This window comes from Phycodurus eques, chromosome 5, assembly GCF_024500275.1.
Source record: "Phycodurus eques isolate BA_2022a chromosome 5, UOR_Pequ_1.1, whole genome shotgun sequence".
NCBI lineage: Eukaryota > Metazoa > Chordata > Actinopteri > Syngnathiformes > Syngnathidae > Phycodurus > Phycodurus eques.
Window position 1 is genome coordinate 5,971,434 of NC_084529.1, and position 23,918 is coordinate 5,995,351.

Sequence of the window (23,918 nt, forward strand, 5' to 3'; positions counted from 1 at the left end):
CATCCCCACTATACACAGTGTTGATGGTGCACTGTCAGTCAATTTAGAGTCATTCCCCTCCTGAGACGCTGGATGGTGGACCAAAATTTCCTCGAAGCCGTCCGGAAGTCTTTCTCCATAGCCTCACCGAACTCCTCCCATACCAGAGTTTTTGCTTCAGCGACCACCAATGCTGCATTCCGCTTGGCCAGCCGGTACCCATCAGCTGCCTCAGGAGTCCCACAGGCCAAAAATGCCCGATAGGATTCCTTCTTCAGCTTGACGGCATGTGAGTATTGAAGTCCCCCAGCAGTACAATGGAGTCACTAGCGGGTGCGCTCTCCAGCACCCCCTCTCCAAGGACTCAAAAAAGGGTGGGTACTCTGAACTGTTGTTTGGTGCATAGGCACAAACAACAGTCAAGACCCATCCCCCCACCCACCCAAAGGCAGCGGGAGGCTACCCTCTCGTCCACCGGGGTGAACCCCAACGTACAGGCGCCGAGTCGGGGGGCAATAAGTATACCGACACCTGCTCGGTGCCTCTCATCATGGACAACTCCAGAGTAGAATGGAAGAGAGTCCAACCCCTCTCAAGAGGAATGGTACCAGAGCCCAAGCTGTGCGTGGAGATGAGTCTGACTATATCTAGTCGGTATTTCTCGACCTCACACACCAGCTCAGGCTCCTTCCTTGCCAGAGAGGTGACATTCCACATCCCTAGAGCCAGCCGGGGATCAGATCGCCAAGATCCCTGCCTTCGGCCACCGCCCAGCTCGCACTGCACCCAACCCCTATGGCCCCTCTCAGAGGTGGTGAGCCCATGGGAGGGGGGACCCACATTACCCTTTCGGGCTGTGCCCGGCCGGGCCCCATGGGCACAGGCCCAGCCACCAGGTGCTCGCCTTCAAGCCCCACCTCCAGGCCTGGCTCCAGAGGGGGGGCCCCGGTGGCCCACGTCCGGGCAAGGGAAAACTGAGTCCATAGTTTGTCGTCATCATAAGGGGTCTTTGAGCCATGCTTTGTCTGGTCCCTCACCTTGGACCTGTTTGTCATGGGTGACCCTGCCAGGGGCATAAAGCCCCAGACAACTGAGCTCCTCGGATCATTGGGACACACCAACCCCTCCACCACGATAAGGTGACGGCTTTATTTATATTACTTTCCTTCAATGGCATGACTGATTTAGGAGTGCCAATTTTGACTCTTCATCTGTTACACTAGATTATTATTTTATTAACAGTCTTTAATTTGTGGCCAGGTAAAACACAATACTTTTTGCACATGGAGTTATTAAGGTTTTTGATGTCACCAGGCCCAATTATTGGGCATATGCTGTTTTTTCCCCCATTTTCTAAACAGTGAATGTGATTTACAGTGAATGACAGTTTTTGATCATCAACAATTATGAGTTTATGTAATAATGGGGATTTTGTTGAGTAAAATCAGAAGTACACTATGACAGCAGTATCTATTTTTTACCACTCAAAATACATTGGTCCAAATTATTATGCACAAATGTTATATAGATATATTAAAAAAATATTTCAACTTAACAATTTCAACTAAAACCCAAATTTAGCGATGAAGTTACATACCCTAAATGAATATATTTTACCTGAATCTCATTTGTGGATGCAACGATTGCATCCCAGAGTCTCAGAGTTGCTGTTTGAAGGTAGATACTCACAGTTCTTCCTTTAAAGCAGTGCTTCTCAAATAGTGGGGGTCGCGTTGCGATGCCAGGTGGGAAGGGTGAGACCCTGAAAAACATGATTTACGTACTAGAATAAAGTGTAATTGCACATCCACTGCAGTAGATGGCAGTCTATATCTCTTTCTCTTGTACTTTATTCAATGATTATAAGGATTAGATGATATTATCTTTTATATACAATGTTATATAGAGGTGTACTCGCGGGGGCTGCGGGTGGGGGTGGGGGTTGCAAATGTTTTTCTTCTTCCTGGGGGGGTCATAACAGAAAACAATTGAGAAGCACTGCTTTAAAGGATGTTCTGCAGGGTTGAGGTCAGGGGATGATGGTGGCCACACAATGAGTTTTCCTTCCAAAAAACCCATTGCAGCTAAAGCGTTAATAGTACTGTTTACTGTGCAGGGTGGGGTTCTGTGTTGTCCTGCAAAAGACCAATCTCCATTGCTCTCATTACTTTCGCAAGGCATTGGATTATTTTGTGATTATTATTATTTGTTTTATCAGCATAAACATTCTTCCTTTTCCCCATGAGGCATAAAAACTGTGACTTGCGTGATATTGTGGAACAACCCCCTTCAGTAATTTTCCTTTAATTAGGCTCACCTGGGAAAGTAATCATCAAATCTGGCCGAGATTTATATTAGTAATATAAAATCGAAAGGAGAAACAACATATGCAACCCCCCCAAAAACTTCTAACACTCAGATGTTTGTTTAACTTATCCATCCATTTTCTGAGCCACTTATCCTCACTAGGGTCGCGGGAGTGCTGGAGCCTATCCCAGCTATCTTCGGGCAGGAGGCGGGGTACACCCTGAACTGGTTGCCAGCCAATCGCAGGGCACACACAAAACAAACAACCATCCGCACTCACATTTACACCTACAGGCTATTTAGAGTCTTCAATTAACCTATGTTTGTTTAACTTAAATCTTAATAACATAATAATTTGGAACACACTGTAGTTGGAAAGCATGTAAATATGAAGCCCAAAAGTGAACAGTTTTTTTTAATATAATGGAAAATCACATTGTAAAACTGCCAAGTTTAAATATTTTTTTGTACTCATTTAAATGAATATTAGGTCAACATTCTTTTAATAGCATCTCATGCTAAATACAGTGTATTTTACTTGAAGTTGCCATAACTGTATGTGCTTTGTGTTCTACAGCTCACCATCAATGTCAGGGCACTTGTTAAAAATCTATACTTTCAATAGTTTTTGTATTTCTCAGATAGATAAGCTGACATGTCAAGATCGCCTCCCTGCCTACATGACAAATTTTGTCACAATGTTGTTAATGGTAAGATTTTACTACATGTGTTAATGGTTTTAATATAATACTAACCCCAGTTCCAATGAAGATGCGACGAACAAAACAAAAACAATAATTTTCAAATTATTTTCAACCTATATTCAATTGAATACACAGATATTTAATGTTCAAACGGATGAATGTTGTTGTGTTTTTGCATTTGATGCCTCTCTAAAAGCTGGTACAGTGGCAACAAAAGACTTGGGAAGTTGAGGAATGTTACAAAAATAAAATAAAAAACACAATACTCGAAGGTTTCAGAGAGTATGGAGACATCGCTGCACGTAAGCGGCAAGGCCAAAAACCAACATTGAATGCCGTGACCTGTTGTGGTCTAACGAGTCCACATTTCAAGTTGTTTTTGGAAATTATGGACGTCATATGCAGGCATCAAATTCAAAATGAGTGAATATTTACAAAAACGTTTATCACTTTGAACATTAAATATATTGTCTTATTAGTGTATTTGATTAAATTAAATTATAAGTATTTGCAAATCAATGTATTCTGCCTTTATTTACATTTTACACACATCCCAACTTCATTGGAGTTCATTGGGGTTTATATATATATATATATATATATATATATATATACACACACAATTTGGTATCGCAACATTATATTTGTTGAAGTGCACTTTTGTGTTGTCAGATTGGTGTGACGTTTGCCATCGTCTTTGGAGTGATCCTATACCGGATCTCGACAAAAGCTGCTCTTCATATGAGCTCCAATCCAATCACACGAAACCATGTACAACTTACTGTCAAAACAACAGCAGCCATTATCAACCTTGTGGTCATCCTTATACTGGATGAGGTGTATGGAGCAGTAGCACGATGGCTCACTGTTTTAGGTAAGTGTAATGAGATACCTGAACAGTTTAAAGGGTGTAACATAAGTGTCTTTTTCCCTACCTGGAGTGATCTCTTTTTTATTAGTGTGTATTTTACAGTAATCCTCATATATGTAATATGTACTGTACATAACTAAACAGGTTGTCCCAGGCAATAACAATCATGAATCAAGCAAGCCTATTGTATTTCACCTCCAGGATATTAGGCTGTACAATCAGAATTTTTCATTTTAATTTTAAAATTGTAATTTGTATTTGCTGTAAATCATCGGCTATGGGTTTTGTTTGCAGTAGAATACATTAAGTAATCTCCTTTGCTTTCGACTTAATCACAGCTGTATGTTAGGAGAAGTGAAACTTCACAACAGTTGACGTTACTGCATGTTATATCATTGGCAGCCTGGTAGCCTATACAGATTATATTGTCAATGGGAGAAACCTAGACGTTACCACTGACGCAAATTGAGTGATGTAAACCAAAGTGTGTTTTCTATTTTAGAGGTGCCAAAAACTGACAAGAATTTTGAGGAGAGACTCATCTTTAAGACCTTCATTCTGAAGTTTGTCAATGCTTTCACACCAATCATCTACATCGCGTTCTTCAGGGGAAGGTTAGGAATTCAGTGCTATTTTTGCTTTATTTCATATATGCTCATTTATTTATCTTATCAGGGCTAAATATTGAATTTCAAAAACTTAGTGGATGATACAGTAAATGAATGCTTTATAATTAAACATAGTACTCCAATCCTTTCATTGTCTTTACTTTTCAGACTGGTAGGTCGACCAGGCAACTATTTGTATGTGTTTGAATCCTACAGAATGGAAGAGGTAAGGCTTACAATTCTGTAACAACAACAACAACAAATCTATAACTGTAACTATATTATCGGCTAACCTTGGTAGCCTTTACTTTGTATTCCAACATCAACTCTCACAGGTTGTGTTCCATATTGCAATGTGAAGATAGAGATTAGATGAAAATGTACTGATGCTCCATTCCAGAGTGATGTAAAGTAGGAAATATCCCACTTCAAACTTCTGAGATCTAACTTCAAAGCATTGTGTAAATTGACTGTTTTGAAAACAATCCTGTTGGGTTTTGTTGGGGAAGTGTTGTGGACTAAAGCGACAAAATTTGGAGTGTGGAATGTTTTTTAACACCAACATGGCTGCAGAATCAGTGGTGAGTAACAATGTATACATTTCAGTCCATCTATTTCAAAAGTATTAACTCGGTGTTGAGGATAAAAAGGTGTAATGTAATAAGTTAGTAAAAGGTCTGTGATTATTACATGTTATTGTTCAACATTATAATAGAACAAAGGTAGATGGATTTTTTAAAGTGAGGTTCTGTCACTATGGTTATGGTCGGAGGGCTAAGGGCAGTGGTGGAGACCAGTTGAAGCAGAGACACGTGGAATGTTGGATGGATCTTGAGGGATTGGGGAAGTTTTCATTTAACAGATGTGGCATTGATGAGTTTGGTGATAGGAAATGGACCAGTGTAGCGAGGAGCAAGCTTACGGGGTTCCGTTTGGAGTGGGAGGTCACGGGAGGAGAGCCAAACCATCAGACACATCTTGTATTCCGGAGTATAGGATCGATGAAGATCCGCCAGCCGCTTATTTTTCTCCGTAGACTGAGTTAGAGCAGCCTTGACGTCCGTCCACACAGACTGGACCCGTCGGAGATGCTCCCTCACCGTGGGAAACGCCACAGTATGCTCCTGGTCCTTAAACAAAGGAGGTTGGAAACCATAACATGCCACAAAGGGACTCATACCTTTAGCGCAGCTGGTGAGGGAGATGTGGAAATATTCCACTCATGGGAGGAAACTGCACCAGGAGGCAGGATGGCGAGCAGTGACGCAGCAAAGAGCGGATTCCAGGTTTATATTTACCCACTGTTGGTTTGGGGGTGGTAGCCGGAAGACAAACTGGCTGCTGCGCCTACCGCCTTAAAGAACTCTTTCCAGACCTGGGAAGAGAACTGACGACCCCGGTCCGATACAATGTCATCAGGGATACCATGAAGTCTGAACACGTGAAGGACAAGAAGGTGAGCAGTCTCAAAAGCAGAGGGTAATTTTGGGTATATAATAATAATGATGATAATGAACACACTTGGAGAACCAGTCTATAATAGTGAGGATGATGGTGTCAGGGGCGCAGCAGACCAGCTCGGGGTTGATGCGAAGCTTTACCTCGAGCACAGATGGAGCAGGCTAGGACAAACTCTCGGGTGTTCTAGGCTAGGCTGGGCCACCAGAAGTGTTGCTGGATGAAATGGATGGTGCGGGTGATGCCGGAATGACAGGTGAGCTTGGAGTTGGGGGCCCACTGAAAGATGTCAGAGTGTGCAGAATCGGGTACAAACAGCCGGTTAGGAGGTCCGGTCTTGGGATCCGGGTGAGTCTTCTGAGCCTCTTTAACTACTCAATCTTCCAAGTGGCTGCTCCAATAAAAATCACGAGGAAGGGAGGATTCTGGTTCTGTTGGGCTGGAGGGGGGTGCATACATACAGGAGAGGGCATCACGCTTGCCATTGCACGAACCAGGATGGAAGGACAGTCAGAAATTGAACCGACTAAGAAATAAAGTCCAGCGAGCTTGCCGGGGATGAAGCCGCTTGGCGGAATGGAGATAATCCAGGTTTTTGTGGTCAGTCCATATAAAAAATATGTAACAGTCCCCTCCAACCAGTGCCTCCACTCCTCCAACGCCCAGACGATGGTTAGCAGCTCTCGGTTCCCTACGTCATAATTCTGCTCGCATGTAGACAGGTCACGGGAGAAAAAGGCACAGGAATTAAGTTTTTGCGAAACAGGGTCCTGCTGGGAGAGGACGGCTCCCGCCCCCGTGTCAGAGGTGTCAATCTCCACCACGAACATGAGGGAGGGGTCAGGGTGTCGCAGGATGGGAGCACTGGTTAACAGTTCCTTGAGGCGTTTGAATGCTTGCAAAGTGGCAGGGGTCCAATGGAAAGGTGAGCTAGTGGAGGTGAGACTGGTGAGAGGTACGGCAACCTTGCTGTAGTCAAGGATGAAACGTCGATAGAAATTGGCAAAACCTAGGAAAGATTGAAGCTCCTTGCGGGTGGAGGGAATGGGCGAGTTGACGACTGCTTGGATCTTTGCGGGGTCTGGTTGTAACTGTCCTTTGGCGATGATGTATCTCAAGAAGTGAACGGAGGAGAGATGGCGAGTTCCCTGCTAAACACGGGAGATAGATCGTGATAATCTTCTGGGACCCGGGAGAAATCAGTAGGTGTAACTGGTGGCTCAGGTGTGCTGGAGGACGGGACGGCCGAAAGAAGACAGTGGGAATGATAGAAGTGACTCCAACTACTGATAGACAGGTGGGTCCAATGTATGGCAGGGTTGTCTTGTTTGAGCCAAGGGATGCAGAGGACTAGTGGCATCTCTGGGGAAGGGATGACAAATTGTGTCACTTCTTTTGAGAACACCTTGACGGCACGGGGACCTACGCGAGGACTTTAGCTCTGCGTTCAACACCCTCATCCCTGAATTTGTTTCCTCCAAACCTCTACAGCTCAGGGTCTCGCCCGCCATCTGTCAGTGGATTTATAGTTTCCTGATGGGCAGGACACAGCAGGTAAGGCTGGGCTACACCACCTCAACCACACGTGTCTTTAGCACCGGGGTGCCCATAGGATGTGTCCTCTCTTCATTGCTCTTCTTTCTCTACACGTACGACTGCACCTCAATACACCCGGCTGTCAAACTCCTGAAGTTTGCAGACGACACCACCGTCATCAGTCTCATCAAAGACGGTGACGAGTTTACGTATCGGCAGGAAGTGGAGCGGCTGGAGCTTTAGTGCGGCAGACAAAACCTGGAGCTGGACACACTCAAAACTGTAGAGATGATCATGGACTTCAGTAGGCATCAGCTGCCCCTCACGCTGTCCAACTGCCCTGTGTCAACTGTCGAGACCTTCAAGTTCTTGGGAATTACAGTCTCTCAGGACCTGAATTGGGAAACCAACTCCATCCTCAAAAAGGCTCAGCAGAGGATGTACTTCCTGGGGCTTGTGAGGAAGCACGGCCTGCCACAGGAGCTGTTGAGGCAGTTCTACACAGCAGTCATCGAATCAGTCCTGTGTTCATCCATCACAGTCTGGTTTGGTGCTGCCACAAAAAAGGACAAACTCAGAGTGCAACGGACAATCAAAACTGCTGAAAAAATGTCAGCCCCCCCCCTATCAACCCTAGTGGACATGCACGCTGCCAGAACTAGGACAAGAGCATGCAAAATCCTCTTGGACCCTACGCATCCTGGTCACCACCTCTTCCAGCTCCTTCACTCAGGTAGGCGCTATCGATCAATGCAAACTAAAACCAGCAGACTTTCCAACACCTTCCCTCTTGCCTTTAACTTCCTAAACAGTTAACTTGCAATTCTATTGTAACATGGTTTCAATTTTGTCATGAAATTGTTGTCATATCTCTGTCGGGAAACTTGTACATTATTCGTACAATCACCCGTCCCTCTGCATATTTGCATATCTGTTGTTGACCAATACTGACCACTTATGTGCTTGAGAACTATCTGGACCATTTGCACAATGTTCACTAACAAATTATTGCTCGATTAGTCATTTCCAACTCCTCTAAATTGCTGGAGGCCATTATTTGCACAAATGTCATTGTATCAGCATTTCCAGTAACCTTTCATTGCTCAGTGACTCTCCATAGTGTGTTTTTATGTCTCTCAAAAGTTATTTTTGTCAAAATGGCTGTCTGTTGTTGTACTAGAGCGGCTCCAACTGCCGGAGACAAATTCCAAGGCGCACCGTATTATTGGGCCCAGGCATGCTAGCTTAAAACATATGGTAGCATGCATGCACGCTAAAACAATGTTTTTAAAAAGGCAGCGGGAGCAAAACTGAGTTTATTAAAGTAATTAACAATGAACTCACGTTATTTTGTGATCAATCCTCATCCACAGATCCATCAAAGTCCTCATGTTCTGTATCCGAAATGAACAGCTGGACAAGTTCTCCATCAAACATGCCAGGTTCCCTCTCGTACACATCGGAGTCAGTCTCGTTGCCGTGCGGCTCCTCAGAAATGATGCCGGCTTTTACGAAAGCTCGAACAACAGTGCAAGCAGACATGTTAGCCCAAGCATCCACAATCCAGTCACAAATTGTGGCGTAACTCCCCCGGCGCTGCCTCCTAGTCTTAGTGAAGCTGTGTTCGCCATCTGTCATCCATCGCTCCCACGCTGCTCACTTCACTTTGAACGCCCTGTTCACACCGATGTCCAGCGGTTGGAGTTCCTTCGTCAAGCCTCCCAGAATGATGGCAAGCTCCGAGTTATTGCACCCAGTCGAATGGTGACTGTAGAGACTCTTCTCCCGCTGATCTTTGCTCATTAATCCATTGCTCAAGTTGGTCTTCCAACTTGGGCCACCTCACCTTGTTTCCACTGCAGTCAAGCCAGCCTCCACTCGTAAAGTAGCAGTCAAGCCAGCCGCCCCTAATTTTGTTCATACTAGGCATTACGGTAATAGGTCGCCAACTCGCGGCAGAAGCCACCTTCAAAATAAAAGCTTCCCTATAATACGGACGTCAGTGCTCTTCGGTTAAGGAATGCAACCAGCAAAGTTAATTTGAATCTTGAGATACATTAAAAAAAATTTTTTTATTTGATATCTTAGGGAAAATAAATGGTAAATGGACTGCACTTATTTGCTCCTAGTGGGCCTGGCAGTGCCTTGCATGGCAGCAGTCACCCATTGGTTTATGAATGTGTGTGTGAGGCTTTGTAAAGGGCTTAGGGCACTGTGATGATGTAGATAAAGTGCTATATAAGTGCAGTCCAGTGCGAATCGTGCATTCGTTGATCTTGAATTCTCTCGCGGCTGCTCGATTCCCATGTTCCTCCGCGTAACTGATAGCTTGCAGTTTAAATTGTGCTTCGTAAGCGTGTCTCTTCGTAGGTGCCATTTTCGGGGTCCTTAGCCAAACCGATGCACATACTGGAACTATATACCTACTGGGGGCGTGCCTTTAGCGTCCTCTGTCACGCGCACCCTTCCCCCTTTACGTCCGCATGCTGTCCTCAGTCATGTCCGCCTTCCTCTATATAAGCAGCGTGTTGGCAGGAAATGCTCCCAGTCAGCCAAGCGGAGCGCTCATTAAAGTCACCCAACAACATTTACAGATTTTGGAACTCGGTGCACACATAAGGCGCGCCACATTATAACGCGCCCTTGTCCATTTTGGAGACAATTTAAAACTTTTAAGTGCGCCTTATCAGAATCAGAATCAGAATCATCTTTATTTGCCAAGTATGTCCAAAACACACAAGGAATTTGTCTCCAGGTAGTTGGAGCCGCTCTAGTACAACAGACAGTCAATTTACAGAACACTTTCGAGACATAAAGACATTGACAAAAAACAATTGTCCAAAAAGATGCAGAGTCCTCTAGCACTTAGAGCAGTTCGAACGACTAATATTGCAATAGTCCGGTGCAATGACCATTGTGCAAAGGGCGCTGAGACTTCAAGGAGTGTATGCGGTTTAAAGTGACGAGTAGTGCGATCATCTGGGACAATGTTGATTGTGCAAATGTTACAGATACTCCTCAATCAGTGTGCAAATGGAGCAGATGCTACTCTGGCATGAGTGGCCAGTATATGCAAATAGTGCAGCATGGCAAGACAACTACAGTGAGTGCACGAGTAATACATAATTGGCCCCACAGAAATGTGACAACGAACTCAAGTCAAAAAATTGCCAGCTTGTTGTAATGGAATTATAGGTTAGGTGTTTAAGAAGTTGATCGCAAGAGGGAAGAAGCTGTTGGAATGTCTACTAGTTCTAGTTTGCATTGATCGGTAGCGCCTACCTGAGGGAAGGAGCTGGAAGAGCTGGTGACCGGGGTGCGGAGGGTCCGAGAGGATTTTGCACGTCCTTGTCTTAGTTCTGGCAGCGTGCAAGTCCTCAATGGTGGGTAGGGGGGTACCGACAATCCTTTCAGCAGTTTTGATTGTCCGTTGGAGTCGGAGTTTGTCCTTTTTTGTAGCAGCACCAAACCAGACTATGGTCATGAAAATACGGTACTTGGCAAATAAAAACGATTCTGCTTCTGATTTTAAAAAAATTGCTGTTTCAAAATAATGGTATTGTATGAATTTTAAAATTTGTAATTGCATGAGGGGCTGAGTTGAGTTCGGACCCTACAAGTACATTTGCCCCTGTTGTTTAGTATGAATGATATATACAGTAGCATATTAAATATATACTGTAGTTTACAAAATCTTATAATTTAGGCTTTTTGGGGGGCTGTATGAATGTATGTGTGAATGGATAAATGTGAGGCTTTGTAAAGTGCGAAGGAAGTGCAGTCTAGTTACCATTTACAGTAATTCACAATGAGCACCACCATTGTTGTGTGATATCAGATTTCTTCATCCCTGCGAATTTACGCTACAAAGACTACACAATTTTCAGAAATTGCGGAATCATTACACATACGACATGAATATTTTTGTTGTTGTTTTTTGGAGAATTGACACTGAAAAGTAGGTCTGCTGTTTCACAACCTGATTCTGGATTTACAGTGTACTCATGGAGGCTGCCTGATGGAGTTGTGTATTCAGCTGAGTATCACCATGTTGGGAAAGCAGCTAATTCAGAACAACCTTTTTGAGATTGGAATACCGTAAGTTTGAATAACCTGTTGAATGGGTACTACTTGAAATAAAAATATATTTGCATTTTAAACATTTTGTGCACTGCCATTTCTCCGTAATGTATCTATTCAGGCAGAAATGTGTCAACCCACTTGTCCCGCTGTAAATCACAGAAATACTGTGGTGATGAAAGTATTCAGTCACTGCAAAGCAACATGCACTAAAAATGTACTTACCTTACACTGAACTCAACTACATAAAACATTTTGAAAAGCTAGATGAATCTTGCTATACAACAATCTCTAACACTGTAAAGTCCCTGTAAAGTGAATTTAGAGATTTGCTTTGAAAACCATTACACATGTTCGAAGATAATTGCTGAAAACGTGCAAAGACTGAAAACTACTGTATATAGTAGTAACTTTTGAAGATTCAGAACTGTCGCTCCTCGGGCCTGCTTCCTCCTCTTCTCTCCACGTTTGCCTCTTCCTCTTCCCATGGGGGATCGAGGTGGCCCCCTGCGGGCTGTGGGGCCTGCTGTGGGTTTTTGTCCCTGCCTGGTTTGGGGGGGTGGGTCCACCTCCCACACTCGGGGGCGGGTAGTGGGTGCTGGCGAGAATGTGTGTGTGTGGGGGGCTGGCTGGCTCTCCTGGGGTTGGAGGAGGCAGGGTGGCGGGGTGTGTGTGGTGGCGGTGGCTGAGGGGGTGGGATTGGGTCCCTGCGGCCTCCACCGGGTGGACAGTTGTCGGGGCGCCTCGGTGGGGCCGGCGGACCGCCCTGGGTCCCTCGGTGTGGGACGTGTTAATGGCGTTTTTAAACTGACGCTGTGGTTTCTTAGTATTATAATGGATATTTATTGAGAATCAGTCGAACAGAACAAAGTTTCTAGAGGGAAGTGAGAAAGGAAGACAAAAGACAAAGCACTAACTGTAAACACGATGAGAAAAGTAAAGCCTTATGAGTAAAGCCACATTAGATATGAGTGTTGTATGGGCCAGTAGTGGGACAGCACAAGAAGCATGCAGGACAAGGGTCTTGAACCCGGCTGTACAACTGAAGTGTGGTGGGAGTGGCTATGTAAATTATTTAGTTCCCCAAAAAGGTTCTCAACCTTTGGCTATGTAAATTATTTAGTTCCCCAAAAAGGTTCTCAACCTTTTTGGGGAACTAAATAATTTTTTTGATTGACCGTCAGGACGCCCCCCCCCCCCCCCCACCCCCCCGCAAATCTCAATGGATATTATATAAAAAAGTCCTCTCTGAAGTTTAGATAGATAAAGGTCTCAGTCACATAAGAGTAAAATATTATTATTTCTATAAATCTCATAGGAGGCTTTTAGAAAGATATTTTATTTTCACAGACCCCTTGCAATTACTCCAAGGACCACTCGGTGTCCACGAACCCCCATTTGAGAAACTGCTTTAGAGCGCCTCATTGTCGCCACGTGGAAAAGCCCCGCGACATCCGGGTAGGATATATTTCAGCCACCAGAGGCTTTAGACGGATATATTTTCATGACTCAAACAAAGTTATGTAAGTTATGTGTTCACTTCATAATTTAAGTTCTTTTTTAGTAAATAAGCACAAATTTCAACAATAACAATATGCGGTGCTGTGTGTACATTAATGAGGAAAAAAATGAATGATTGCTAAATGATTTTAGCAAATGGCTGCAATATAACAAAGTGAAAGATTTAAGGGGGTCTGAATACTTTATCCCCACAGTATATATATATATATATATATATATATATATATATATATAAAATTTTATTTGACGTTCATGCCCTTATTTTAAAAAATATATATCTGAAGTTTCTCACAAGTTACTTGAGTAGTTTTTTTCAATGAGTACTTTCTTACTCTTACTCAAGTAAATATTTGGATGACTACTTTTTACTTTTACTTGAGTCATATTAGTGTTACGTAACAATACTCCTACTTGAGTACAATATTTGGCTACTCTACTAAATATGCCATGCACTGAATCCACAATAAGTGGTGCAATATAGCGAGGGATTACTGTATACTGAAGTCTACCACACAACCTGAAAACAGACTTCCCGCTCAAAATCTTATTAGTTGGGCACTAGGACATTTAACACAATAACAAAAGACAACTAGAACATAGTGCAAGATACACACACAATTAATAGTTTACAGACAAAACAAAATAGGGCATTGATTGATGACAATATAATATAATCAATCAATATGATTGATTATATTATATTGTGCCTGGCATTATGTGCATGTATAGAGGAGCTAATCCCAATTATTAAAATTATACTAAACTCGCTTAGTATGGGATTCAACTTTTTGATGACTTGGTACATTATACATGAATTTTGATAGATATTGAGTTTGGGAAGTCTTAGTATTCCATGGCGACGCAGACCAGTAGGAGCATTGAAACCAGACCAGGAGACAGCACGGATCACTTTCATTAGCAGACCTTGGGAGTATTTTTGTGTTGCTAGGAAACGTGTCGTACCAGATGACATTACAGTAATATAGGCGAGGCATAAGTAAGACGCGAGACGAAGTAGCAGCCATTTTTCAAGTTGTTGTTGTGGTATTGGATTGAAAATTGACAGTTGAACGGGGTGCGGTTTCAGCATACTCAGCGGACATGCCCACAGCATTTGAGAGCAAAGTCATGGTTGTGAAGCCTCATTTTAGGGTTGTTCACAAGTTTGTCAAATTTAGGAAGACATTTATTTTCACTTTACAGGGATTTTAAGGGAGATCAGATAAAAATTGGGAGTACAAATGGAACATTTGCTTTTCTATTAATTCTTTAGCCCATTCCAAAAATATGTTAGAAAATGAACAATAGACCTTGTGAAAAAGTATAAATCTGAACAAATCCATGGCCTGTTTCTCCAATTTTACTTTGACTTTTTTTTTTTTTAATTGTACTTTTTTACCAAATCAAAATGTATACATCAAAATCAACTGAACGGTAACCAATATCAAATAAAATATCAAATGATCTCCATCTTAGTATGTGTGTATTTGTACATTCCTCAGAAAGCTAAAGAAGCTTATTCGCTACATCCAGTCAAAGCCGGGCACTTTTCAGGAAGAAGAGAGGAAGAAGAAGTTGCAGAGATTCGAAACCGACCACTTCCTGGAGCCATTTTCAGGGTTAACTCCTGAATATATGGAAATGAGTGAGTACCAATTATTAAAAATTTACACATACATATAAACAAATGACCTTTGTAATTCTAGTACATACAACTGAAGTGAATAGCCAAAAGTTTTTTTGTTTTTTTTTGTAATGTGAGAAATTTGACCAAAATGAATAAGTTCAGAGCTTGTGCTTATTTAGTGGTCTCCTATTAGTTATATCTTGAATTACCTCTCCTGTAACACATGGGAGCGCTGAGGTGTTGGGCTCTATTTTCGTAGACAGCGCATCTGCGGCGGCGCGCAAATGCCAATGGATTCTGATTTTCATGCAAGCGCAAGGCTCACTGCGCACACAGGTCCGCGGTTATCACCAGCTCATACTGTATTTAATAAGGGTACCTGCTCACTGTTGCCACACTGGCCAAGAGAAGGAACAATGCTTCACACATGCACGGATCCCTGCGAGTACACATCATCATCCTCTTCCGCATCATCATCCTTTTGTCTCTGTCCAGACTGTCATTGCACCACTTTTAAAGGGAATGAGAAGAGCCGCTTTGATTGGGGGCAAATTAAGTCTGCTGTAAACACTCCCACAGTGGCACAACCCGTAGATTCACTGGGCTGCGCTGTTCTTCAAAATTACCGACACGGGTCTAACCCGTCTCTAGCACACACTTGCGTCGCCCACCTCACCGGATTTACGGCAGTCAGGAAAAAAGGGCCCATTGAGTTAGAATGGACCATGGGTGTTTGGGGCGCTGGTGGTCAGGTCCTTGCGTCTTCTCCTTAGGGGGCAGGCATGTACAATTTGTTGTGGCTGGCTGACCGCTCTGGGTCTCTGTCCCCACTTGTCCCACTTACCTACACAGCAACAACTCACAAACCTGGTGATGACTCCCATGCATGCTAAGTAGAATGATGATTAATTACACCATGTGACATGCATGTTGGTTTCACATATGTGCATGTCCATGACCGGATATAACATGGACTTTTTAAATCTGATTGATTTTTTGTCGTTATTTTTTTGTATTTGTATTTATCGCTATTATGAAATTGGCAGTTACCAATATACCTTCCTCAGGCAACTCCCAGCCACCAACCAGCAATGGTTGAGGTACAGGCAGTGAAACCGATACTCAGCAGGGTCAAACTCAGGAAACCACCTGGGTGTCTTAGCCTGATGGGGTTCCTTGAAGGGTGCTCAGGCCTAGGCTGCCCAGCTCGTGCAAGTCTGCACCACAATTTTAATCTGTTCCTGTCACAAGTCACACTACCGGTCTGCCTGAAGTCTGCCAGCATTATCTACCCAAGAAAACTACAACGATCAGCCTCATGGACTACTGCCCAGTTGCACTAACCCCAGTCATTACCAAGGGCTTGAAGTGACTGGACTTACAAGAACAAAAAAGGCATCCCTTCTTCCATCCTCTGACCCCTACCAGTTTGCCAACAGTGCAAACAGATAGACCAAGGAAGCAGTAGCCATTACACGAAACACCACGCTGAGCCACCTCGAACTCCAGGGACACTACGTCATAATGCACTCACCGACTAGGGCTCAGCCTTTAACACAATCATCCCCGACATCCTGGTCAGTAAGCTGGCTGACCTGAGACTCCCCGCAGAACTTTCTTTCCAACTGACCCCAAACACTCAAACTTGATCCCTGCCACTCCTCCTTGTGGATACTGAGCACATGTTCCCCACAAGGCTGTGTACTGAGCCCGATACTCAATCAACTGCAGACCTGCCCACTCCAGCAACACCGTCCTGATGTTTGCAGATGACACACTACAAAGTCAGTATTATAAGTAGTGACATCAAACCTGCCTGGAGAGGTATAAAATCCATGGCATAAAATAATCAGTCTGCCACTGAGACCAAGTAGGTTGTTCTAAATGAGTTAAATGATGCCGACTTGGCGAACACACCACACCTTCATCTTCATGGTCCACACCTTCACCTTCCTAGGCACTGTGACCTATGTGGACTTCTCCTGGTCCGGAAACACCTCGGCTGTCACCAAGAGGGCATGACAGCATCTGCACTTCCTGGGGGTGCTCAGGAAAACCAACCATCTTACAGAAGCTGCTTGAGTTCGACCATCGCAAGCATTCTGATGTACTGCATCACAATGTGGTTCTCTCACTGCACTGTGGCAGAACGGAAGTGGCTTCAAAGAGTGGATGAGACGCGCTTCCTATCCACTCATTGAAGCCTCTACCGGAAATCATTGGCTGCCCCCTCTTCAAACTGCTGCCCTCTGGCAGGGACTACTAGTCCGGCAGGACCAGAACAAACAAACTCAGAAGTGACTTCTTCCCACACTACATTGAACTCACAATAACACCAACACTTATTCTACAGTTTATTGGTGCTACTTTATTTTTTTTTTACAATTATAACATTCCTGACTCTGCTACGACTTTACATATAACTTGCCCTTTACTGCCATTTTCACAGCATAATTTAGTCTTGTTTTGCATCGTTTATTTTTTATTCTTGATAACACAAACTGGGGAGTTGCATTCTATCTGCACCATCCAATGACAATAAACGCTTTCTATTTCTAGTTCTATCCTATTCTTATAAATGGTGGATCAGCCGTCACATTACAGTAATTGTGCATGACCATTTCTGCCCGACCTTCTGTGGGAAGTGTCGCTTGTGTGTTGATCGGAGCATTCACACCAGCCAAATGTACTGGATATCTCATGGGCCCGAGCATGACACGGATTACCAAACTCTCTGGATCTTGTTGACAAAAATGGAGCACAAGAAGAAGAACAGATGGATCTGTGTTGTGTTTGCAGTGATGTGCTTGCTATATCAGTTTGTTGTGAAGAGTTGACTGAAAAGGTACAGCTCTCATATTATCCCTTTATCTGGAGTATGTTCCCACTTTCACCAAGTTATAAATTGTACTCAAAAGGACAAGGTCCCAAAGACAAGGCATGGAAATTATTTTCCTTCACAGGTAGTCTTTTTGTTGATGTTCACCGAGCCGTCATACACTAAATATAGTCATCACAAATAATAAACTGACATTTCATTCATTCATGTATTTTCTTCTCTGTTGTTCTTTCCCCAGTTATCCAGTTTGGTTTTGTCACATTATTTGTGGCGTCCTTCCCCTTGGCTCCATTGTTTGCTCTGCTTAACAACATAATTGAAATACGACTTGATGCAAAGAAGTTTGTGACCGAGTTGCGAAGACCAGTGGCGGCAAGAGCCAAAGACATTGGTTGGTAGTCTTCAATATATCTCAAAATCTTCTCTGTGTGTGTGTGCGTGTGTGTATATATATATATATATATATATATATATATATATATATATATATATATACACACAAACACACACACACAGAGAAGACTACCAAGTTAATGAATCTTAAGATTCACATCCTTTGTCTACCCTTCACTGTGATATTTGCATGTTGTGTTCAATAAAAACATAGACATATTTATGTGGTTTTAGTTTTTATTTTGTAAAATTTGTCTGTTCTTTTGATTTGCAGACTATGCAGAAATCCAGGTAATACAGTTTATTATACATCATTTTTTATTTTTTTTAATCCTCAGGTATATGGTACAACATCCTAAGAGGGGTGGCCAAAGTGGCAGTCATTATCAATGTAAGTACAAACAAGAATTGCTACTTGTTTCTTAAAATATTTTTTGTTACACTCATCGTAATCCCTGACGTCTTAAAAAAAAAAGAAAACTATATTTAATTGCATTGACAAGCGTTTAATGTTAAACTATGCGAACCCACATTGATTAAACCTTTTCGTAATGCAGTCATAGAAAAAGTTATTAGACCACTCTTGTTTCTTCACTTCTATCATTTTTTAATGCATGGTACAACTAAAGGTACATTCTTTTTTACAAATATTACAATGAAAATAGCTCATAAGAGTTTAACGGCCGATATATAGCCATGGTTTTCTTGATAGTAACCAAAATTACTAGGAATACAAATGATGCTTAATATGTCAAATAGGACATTATGTTATGGAATCAGGAATTATTATGAAATCAGCTGCATTTTTTTCCATGAATGTATTTTATTGTGTTATGTAAAGTTCTTAATTAAATAAATTCTGGCAATAGAATTTTCCGTTTAAGTTGTCATGTCATTGTCTCAGTGAATACATTGAGCCATTGTGAATACATTGAGCCATTGATAAGGAAGTTAAAGAGAAACACAATGTCAACCCCTCCATGAGCCTGTCACCTTATCGTGGTGTGTCCCAATGATCCTAGGAGTTAAGTTGTCTGGGGCTTTATGCCCCAGGCAGGGTCACCCATGGCAAACAGGTCCTAGGTGAGGGACCAGACAAAGCATGGCTCAAAGACCCCTTATGATGACGAGAAAAAAATGGACTCAGGTTTCCCTTGCCTGGACGCGGGTCACCGGAGCCCCCCTCTGGATGATGGGGCTCGAAGGCGAGCGCCTGGTGGCCGGGCCTGCACCCATGGGGCCCGGCCGGGCACAGCCCGAAAGAGTAACGTGGGTCCCCCTTCCCATGGGCTCACCACCTGTGGGAGGGGCCATAGGGGTCAGGTGCAGTGCGAGCTGGGCGGTGGCCGAAGGCGGGGACCTTGGCGATCCGATCCCCGGCTACAGAAGCTGACGTGGAATGTCACTTCTCTGGCAGGGAAGGAGCCCGAGCTGGTGTGTGAGGTCGAGAAGTTCCGACTAGATATACTCGGACTCGCCTCCACGCACAGCTTGGGCTCTGGTACCAATCCTCTCGAGAGGGGTTGGACTCTCTTCCACTCTGGAGTTGCCCACGGTGAGAGGCGCCAAGCAGTTGTGGGTATATTTATTGCTCCCCGGCTCGGCGCCTGTACGTTGGGGTTCACCCCGGTGGACGAGAGGGTAGCCTCCCTCCGCCGTCGGGTGGGGGGGGCAGGTCTTGACTGTTGTTTGTGCCTATGCACCAAACAACAGTTCAGAGTACCCACCCTTTTTGGAGTCCTTGGAGGGGGTGCTGGAGAGCGCTCCCGCTGGGGACTCCATTGTTCTGCTGGGGGACTTCAATGCTCACGTGGGCAATGACAGTGAGACCTGGAAGGGCGTGATTGGGAGGAACGGCCCCCCCGATCAGAACCCGAGCGGTGTTCTGTTATTGGACTTCTATGCTCGTCACGGATTGTCCATAACGAACACCATGCTCAAGCATAAGGCTGTCCACACGTGCACTTGGCACCACGACACCCTAGGTCGCAGTTCAATTATCAACTTTGTGGTCGTGTCATCGGACTTGAGGCTGCATGTCTTGGACACTCGGGTAAAGAGAGGGGCAGAGCTGTCAACTGATCACCACCTGGTGGTGAGTTGGCTCCGATGGTGGGGGAAGATGCCGGTCCGACGTGGCAGGCCCAAAAGTATTGTGAGGGCCTGCTGGGAACGTCTGGCGGAATCCCCTGTCAGAAGGAGTTTCAACTCCCACCTCCGACAGAACTTTGCTCATGTTCCGCGTGAGGCGGGGGACATCGAGTCCGAGTGGACCATGTTCTGCGTCTCCATTGCTGAGGCGGCCGACAGGAGCTGTGGCCGTAAGGTGGTCGGTGCCTGTTGTGGCGGCAATCCCCAAACCCGTTGGTGGACACCAACGGTGAGGGATGCCGTAAGGCTGAAGAAGGAGTCCTATCGGGCCTTTTTGGCATGTGGGACTCCTGAGGCAGCTGATGGGTACCGGCTGGCCAAGCGGAATGCAGCTTTGGTGGTTGCTGAAGCAAAAATTCGGGCATGGGAGGAGTTCGGTGAGGCCATGGAGAAAGACTTCCGCATGGCTTCGAGGAAATTCTGGGCCACCATCCGGCGTCTCAGGAGGGGGAAGCAGTGCACCATCAACACTGTGTATAGTGCGGATGGGGCGCTGCTGACCTTGACTCGGGACGTTGTGAGTCGGTGGGGAGAATACTTCGAAGACCTCCTCAATTCCAGCTACACGCCTTCCCATGAGGGAACAGAGTCTGGGTTCTCTGAGGCGGGCTCTCCTATCTCTGGGGTTGAGGTCACCGAGGTAGTTAAAAAGCTCCTCGGTGGCAAGGCCCCGGGGATGGATGAGATTCGCCCGGAGTTCCTCAAGGCTCTGGATGTTGTGGGGCTGTCCTGGTTGACACGCTTCTGCAACATCGCGTGGACATCGGGGACAGTGCCTCTGGTTTGGCAGACTGGGGTGGTGGTCCCCCTTTTTAAGAAGGGGGACTGGAGGGTGTGTTCCAACTACAGGGGGATCACACTCCTCAGCCTCCCTGGTAAGGTCTATTCAGGGGTGCTGGAGAGGAGGGTCCGTCGAGAAGTTGAATCTCAGATTCAGGAGGAGCAGTGTGGTTTTTCTCCTGGCCGTGGAACAGTGGACCAGCTCTACACCCTTGGTAAGGTCCTCGAGGGTGAATGGAAGTTCGCCCAACCAGTCTACATGTGTTTTGTGGACTTGGAGAAGGTGTTCGACCGTGTCTCTCGGGGGGGTCCTGTGGGGGGTGCTTCGGGAGTATGGGGTACCGAACCCCCTGATACGGGCTGTTCGGTCCCTGTACGACCGGAGTCAGAGTTTGGTCCGCATATCTGGCAGTAAGTCGGACTCGTTCCCGGTGAGAGTTGGACTCCGCCAAGGCTGCCCTTTGTCACCGATTCTGTTCATAACTTTTATGGACAGAATTTCTCGATGCAGCCGAGGCGTAGAGGGGGTCCGGTTTGGTGGCCTCAGTATTGAATCTCTGTTTTTTGCTGATGATGTGGTGCTGTTGGCTTCATCAAGCCGTGACCTCCTACGCTTACTGGAGCAGTTCGCAGCCGAGTGTGAAGCGGCTGGGATGAGAATCAGCACCTCCAAATCTGAGACCATGGTCCTCAGTCGGAAAAGGGTGGCGTGCCCTCTCCGGGTCGGGGATGAGATCCTGCCCCAAGTGGAGGAGTTCAAGTATCTTGGGGTCTTGTTCACGAGTGAGGGAACAATGGAACGGGAGATTGACAGGCGGATTGGTGCAGCGTCTGCAGTGATGCGGACTTTGTATCAATCCATTGTGGTAAAGAAGGAGCTAAGCCGCAAGGCGAAGTTCTCGATTTACCGGTCGATCTATGTTCCTACCCTCACCTATGGTCACGAGCTGTGGGTCGTGACCGAAAGAACAAGATCCAGGATACAAGCGGCTGAACGTGTTTCCTCCGCAGGGTGTCCGGGCTCTCCCTTAGAGATAGGGTGAGAAGCTCGGTCATCCGGGAGGATCTCAGAGTAGAGCCGCTGCTCCTTCACATCGAGAGGAGCCAGATGATGTGGCTGGGGCATCTGATTCAGATGCCTCCCGGACGCCTCCCCGGTGAGGTGTTCCGGGCACGTCTCACCGGGAGGAGACCCCGGAGACGACCCAGGACACGCTGGAGAGACTACATCCTTCAGCTGGCCTGGGAACGCCTCGGGATCCCCCTGGAAGAGCTGGATGAAGTGGCTGGGGAGAGGGAAGTCTGGGCGTCCCTGCTAAAGCTACTGCCCCCGCGACCCGACCTCGGATAAGCGGTAGAAAATGGATGGACAATGTCAACTTTTTGATTCCAAATCATCTTGCGGATGATTTGGAATCCAAAGTTAACATCAACTGTTAACTTTGCAAAAAAGCAGTTTATTTGCTGACTATCAAAACTGATGACGGCTGATGTGACTTTCATTTATCAACTTTGATTTGGTATTTTACTTGGTGTTTTCTGTATTTGTATTCTTAACATTAACATTCTAACATTACACAAGTGGTGCATAGAGTAGAGTGATTAAATGTCAAAGACTGAATTGAAGTCATTGATGGGGTTGGGAGGTAGTTGAAAGTCCACTCTCCGCTCACTTTGGAAAGTGCCTTAATTAATTTGATGTCTTCATTCTGTATCATTATTTTTTTACAGTGTATGCTGCATGTCTTATTTAGACATTTAAAAATGCATTATCAATCATTATCAGTCTGACTCCCATTTTGTTGCCAAAATCCTTGATTAGCATCTCTAACAACCCCTGCTCACCTACAATTCCTAGGCATTTGTCATCTCCTTCACCTCAGACTTCATCCCTCGAATGGTCTACCAGTACATGTACAGCCTTGATGGCACCATGCATGGATTTGTCAACCACACCCTCTCCTATTTTAATGTCAGCCACTTCCAGGATGGGAAAGAGCCCATGGATCCCATGCAACTTGGCTATCCAGTTGCGATATGCAGGTGGGAACTCTTTCTCAGTTCACAGTTGTCGTTACGAAAAGGACCAAATGAGATCAACTTTACCACATCAGCCAAGGTCTGAAATTATCCAGCTAGCAACACGTTAAGGCTAAAAACAACAGTGCTGAATATGAATTCCAAATTCTTAGGGGGAAAAAAGATGGCAATCGCTATTCTTAATGAGTACTACGTAGTAATATCATAATTAGTTAAGCAATTGTCTAAATAATCTTAATGTAAGTATTTTTCTGGGGCAGTCTTTCTGCACAACATATCACCACCTGAGTGAGAAAAGAAAGAAGGTTTGGTCCACAAAGTTCAACAGTTCTACAAAGACCAAGCCTCTTGTTAATCAGGCACGTACACAGACATTTTTTAGGGCTGGTGCTCAAGCCCAAAAAAAGCAGCCATCGCCAATAATGGAGATCAGTGTCGGTGACAGAGAACATCTGATGTGAGGACATTTGGTTGGTGTGGGGGGTGGGCAAAAAACGTGCAACTTCTGTGCGCGCACACACGCATACATTAAGCCTTATAAAACAGCAATGGCGTACGCACATGCAGTCACACACATTAAAACAGGTACATGCCACAGTGGCCACAAACGCGCGTGCACACACACATTCAACAATTAGTGTTATAAAACTTACTTAACTTACTTATTTCACCGACTTTGGGTAAATTAAACATATGGCTTAACTTTTTAGGAGTTGAGGTGCCATACTTGGCATTTTTCCATATGATCTTTTCATGCTCATGCCCCGGAAGCATGAGCATGAAAAGATCCCACTAACGGTTAGCTAGTATGAGCTAATCTCCACATTTGCAGATAGCCGTCGCTAGTCCATATTGTTATTTTGAAAACGAAAATCTTGCCGCAATTAGCAGTGAATTGTGGAGGTGATTCCACGCTGCACGTGGACCCGTCTCGATTGGTTGGTGTCGAGTGAAAAAAAAAAATAAATACAAAGTTTTGCGTGTTCACACAAAGGTAGCACGTTTAATCCACACTGACTAGTCA

The 23,918-nt window shown here is 44.7% G+C and overlaps 1 protein-coding gene across 1 annotated transcript in view; it reads left to right on the forward strand.

Moving 5' to 3' along the window:
- Positions 1–23,918, forward strand: part of LOC133402557 (anoctamin-1-like) — a 96,017-nt gene that overhangs the window by 68,293 nt on the left and 3,806 nt on the right. The window contains exons 15-23 of the mRNA XM_061676464.1: positions 2,928–2,996; positions 3,663–3,864; positions 4,364–4,475; positions 4,638–4,695; positions 11,461–11,561; positions 14,567–14,709; positions 17,769–17,921; positions 18,262–18,314; positions 22,713–22,897. Of these exons, the coding sequence (XP_061532448.1) occupies positions 2,928–2,996; positions 3,663–3,864; positions 4,364–4,475; positions 4,638–4,695; positions 11,461–11,561; positions 14,567–14,709; positions 17,769–17,921; positions 18,262–18,314; positions 22,713–22,897 (1,076 nt within the window). The remainder of the gene's footprint in view (positions 1–2,927; positions 2,997–3,662; positions 3,865–4,363; positions 4,476–4,637; positions 4,696–11,460; positions 11,562–14,566; positions 14,710–17,768; positions 17,922–18,261; positions 18,315–22,712; positions 22,898–23,918) is intronic.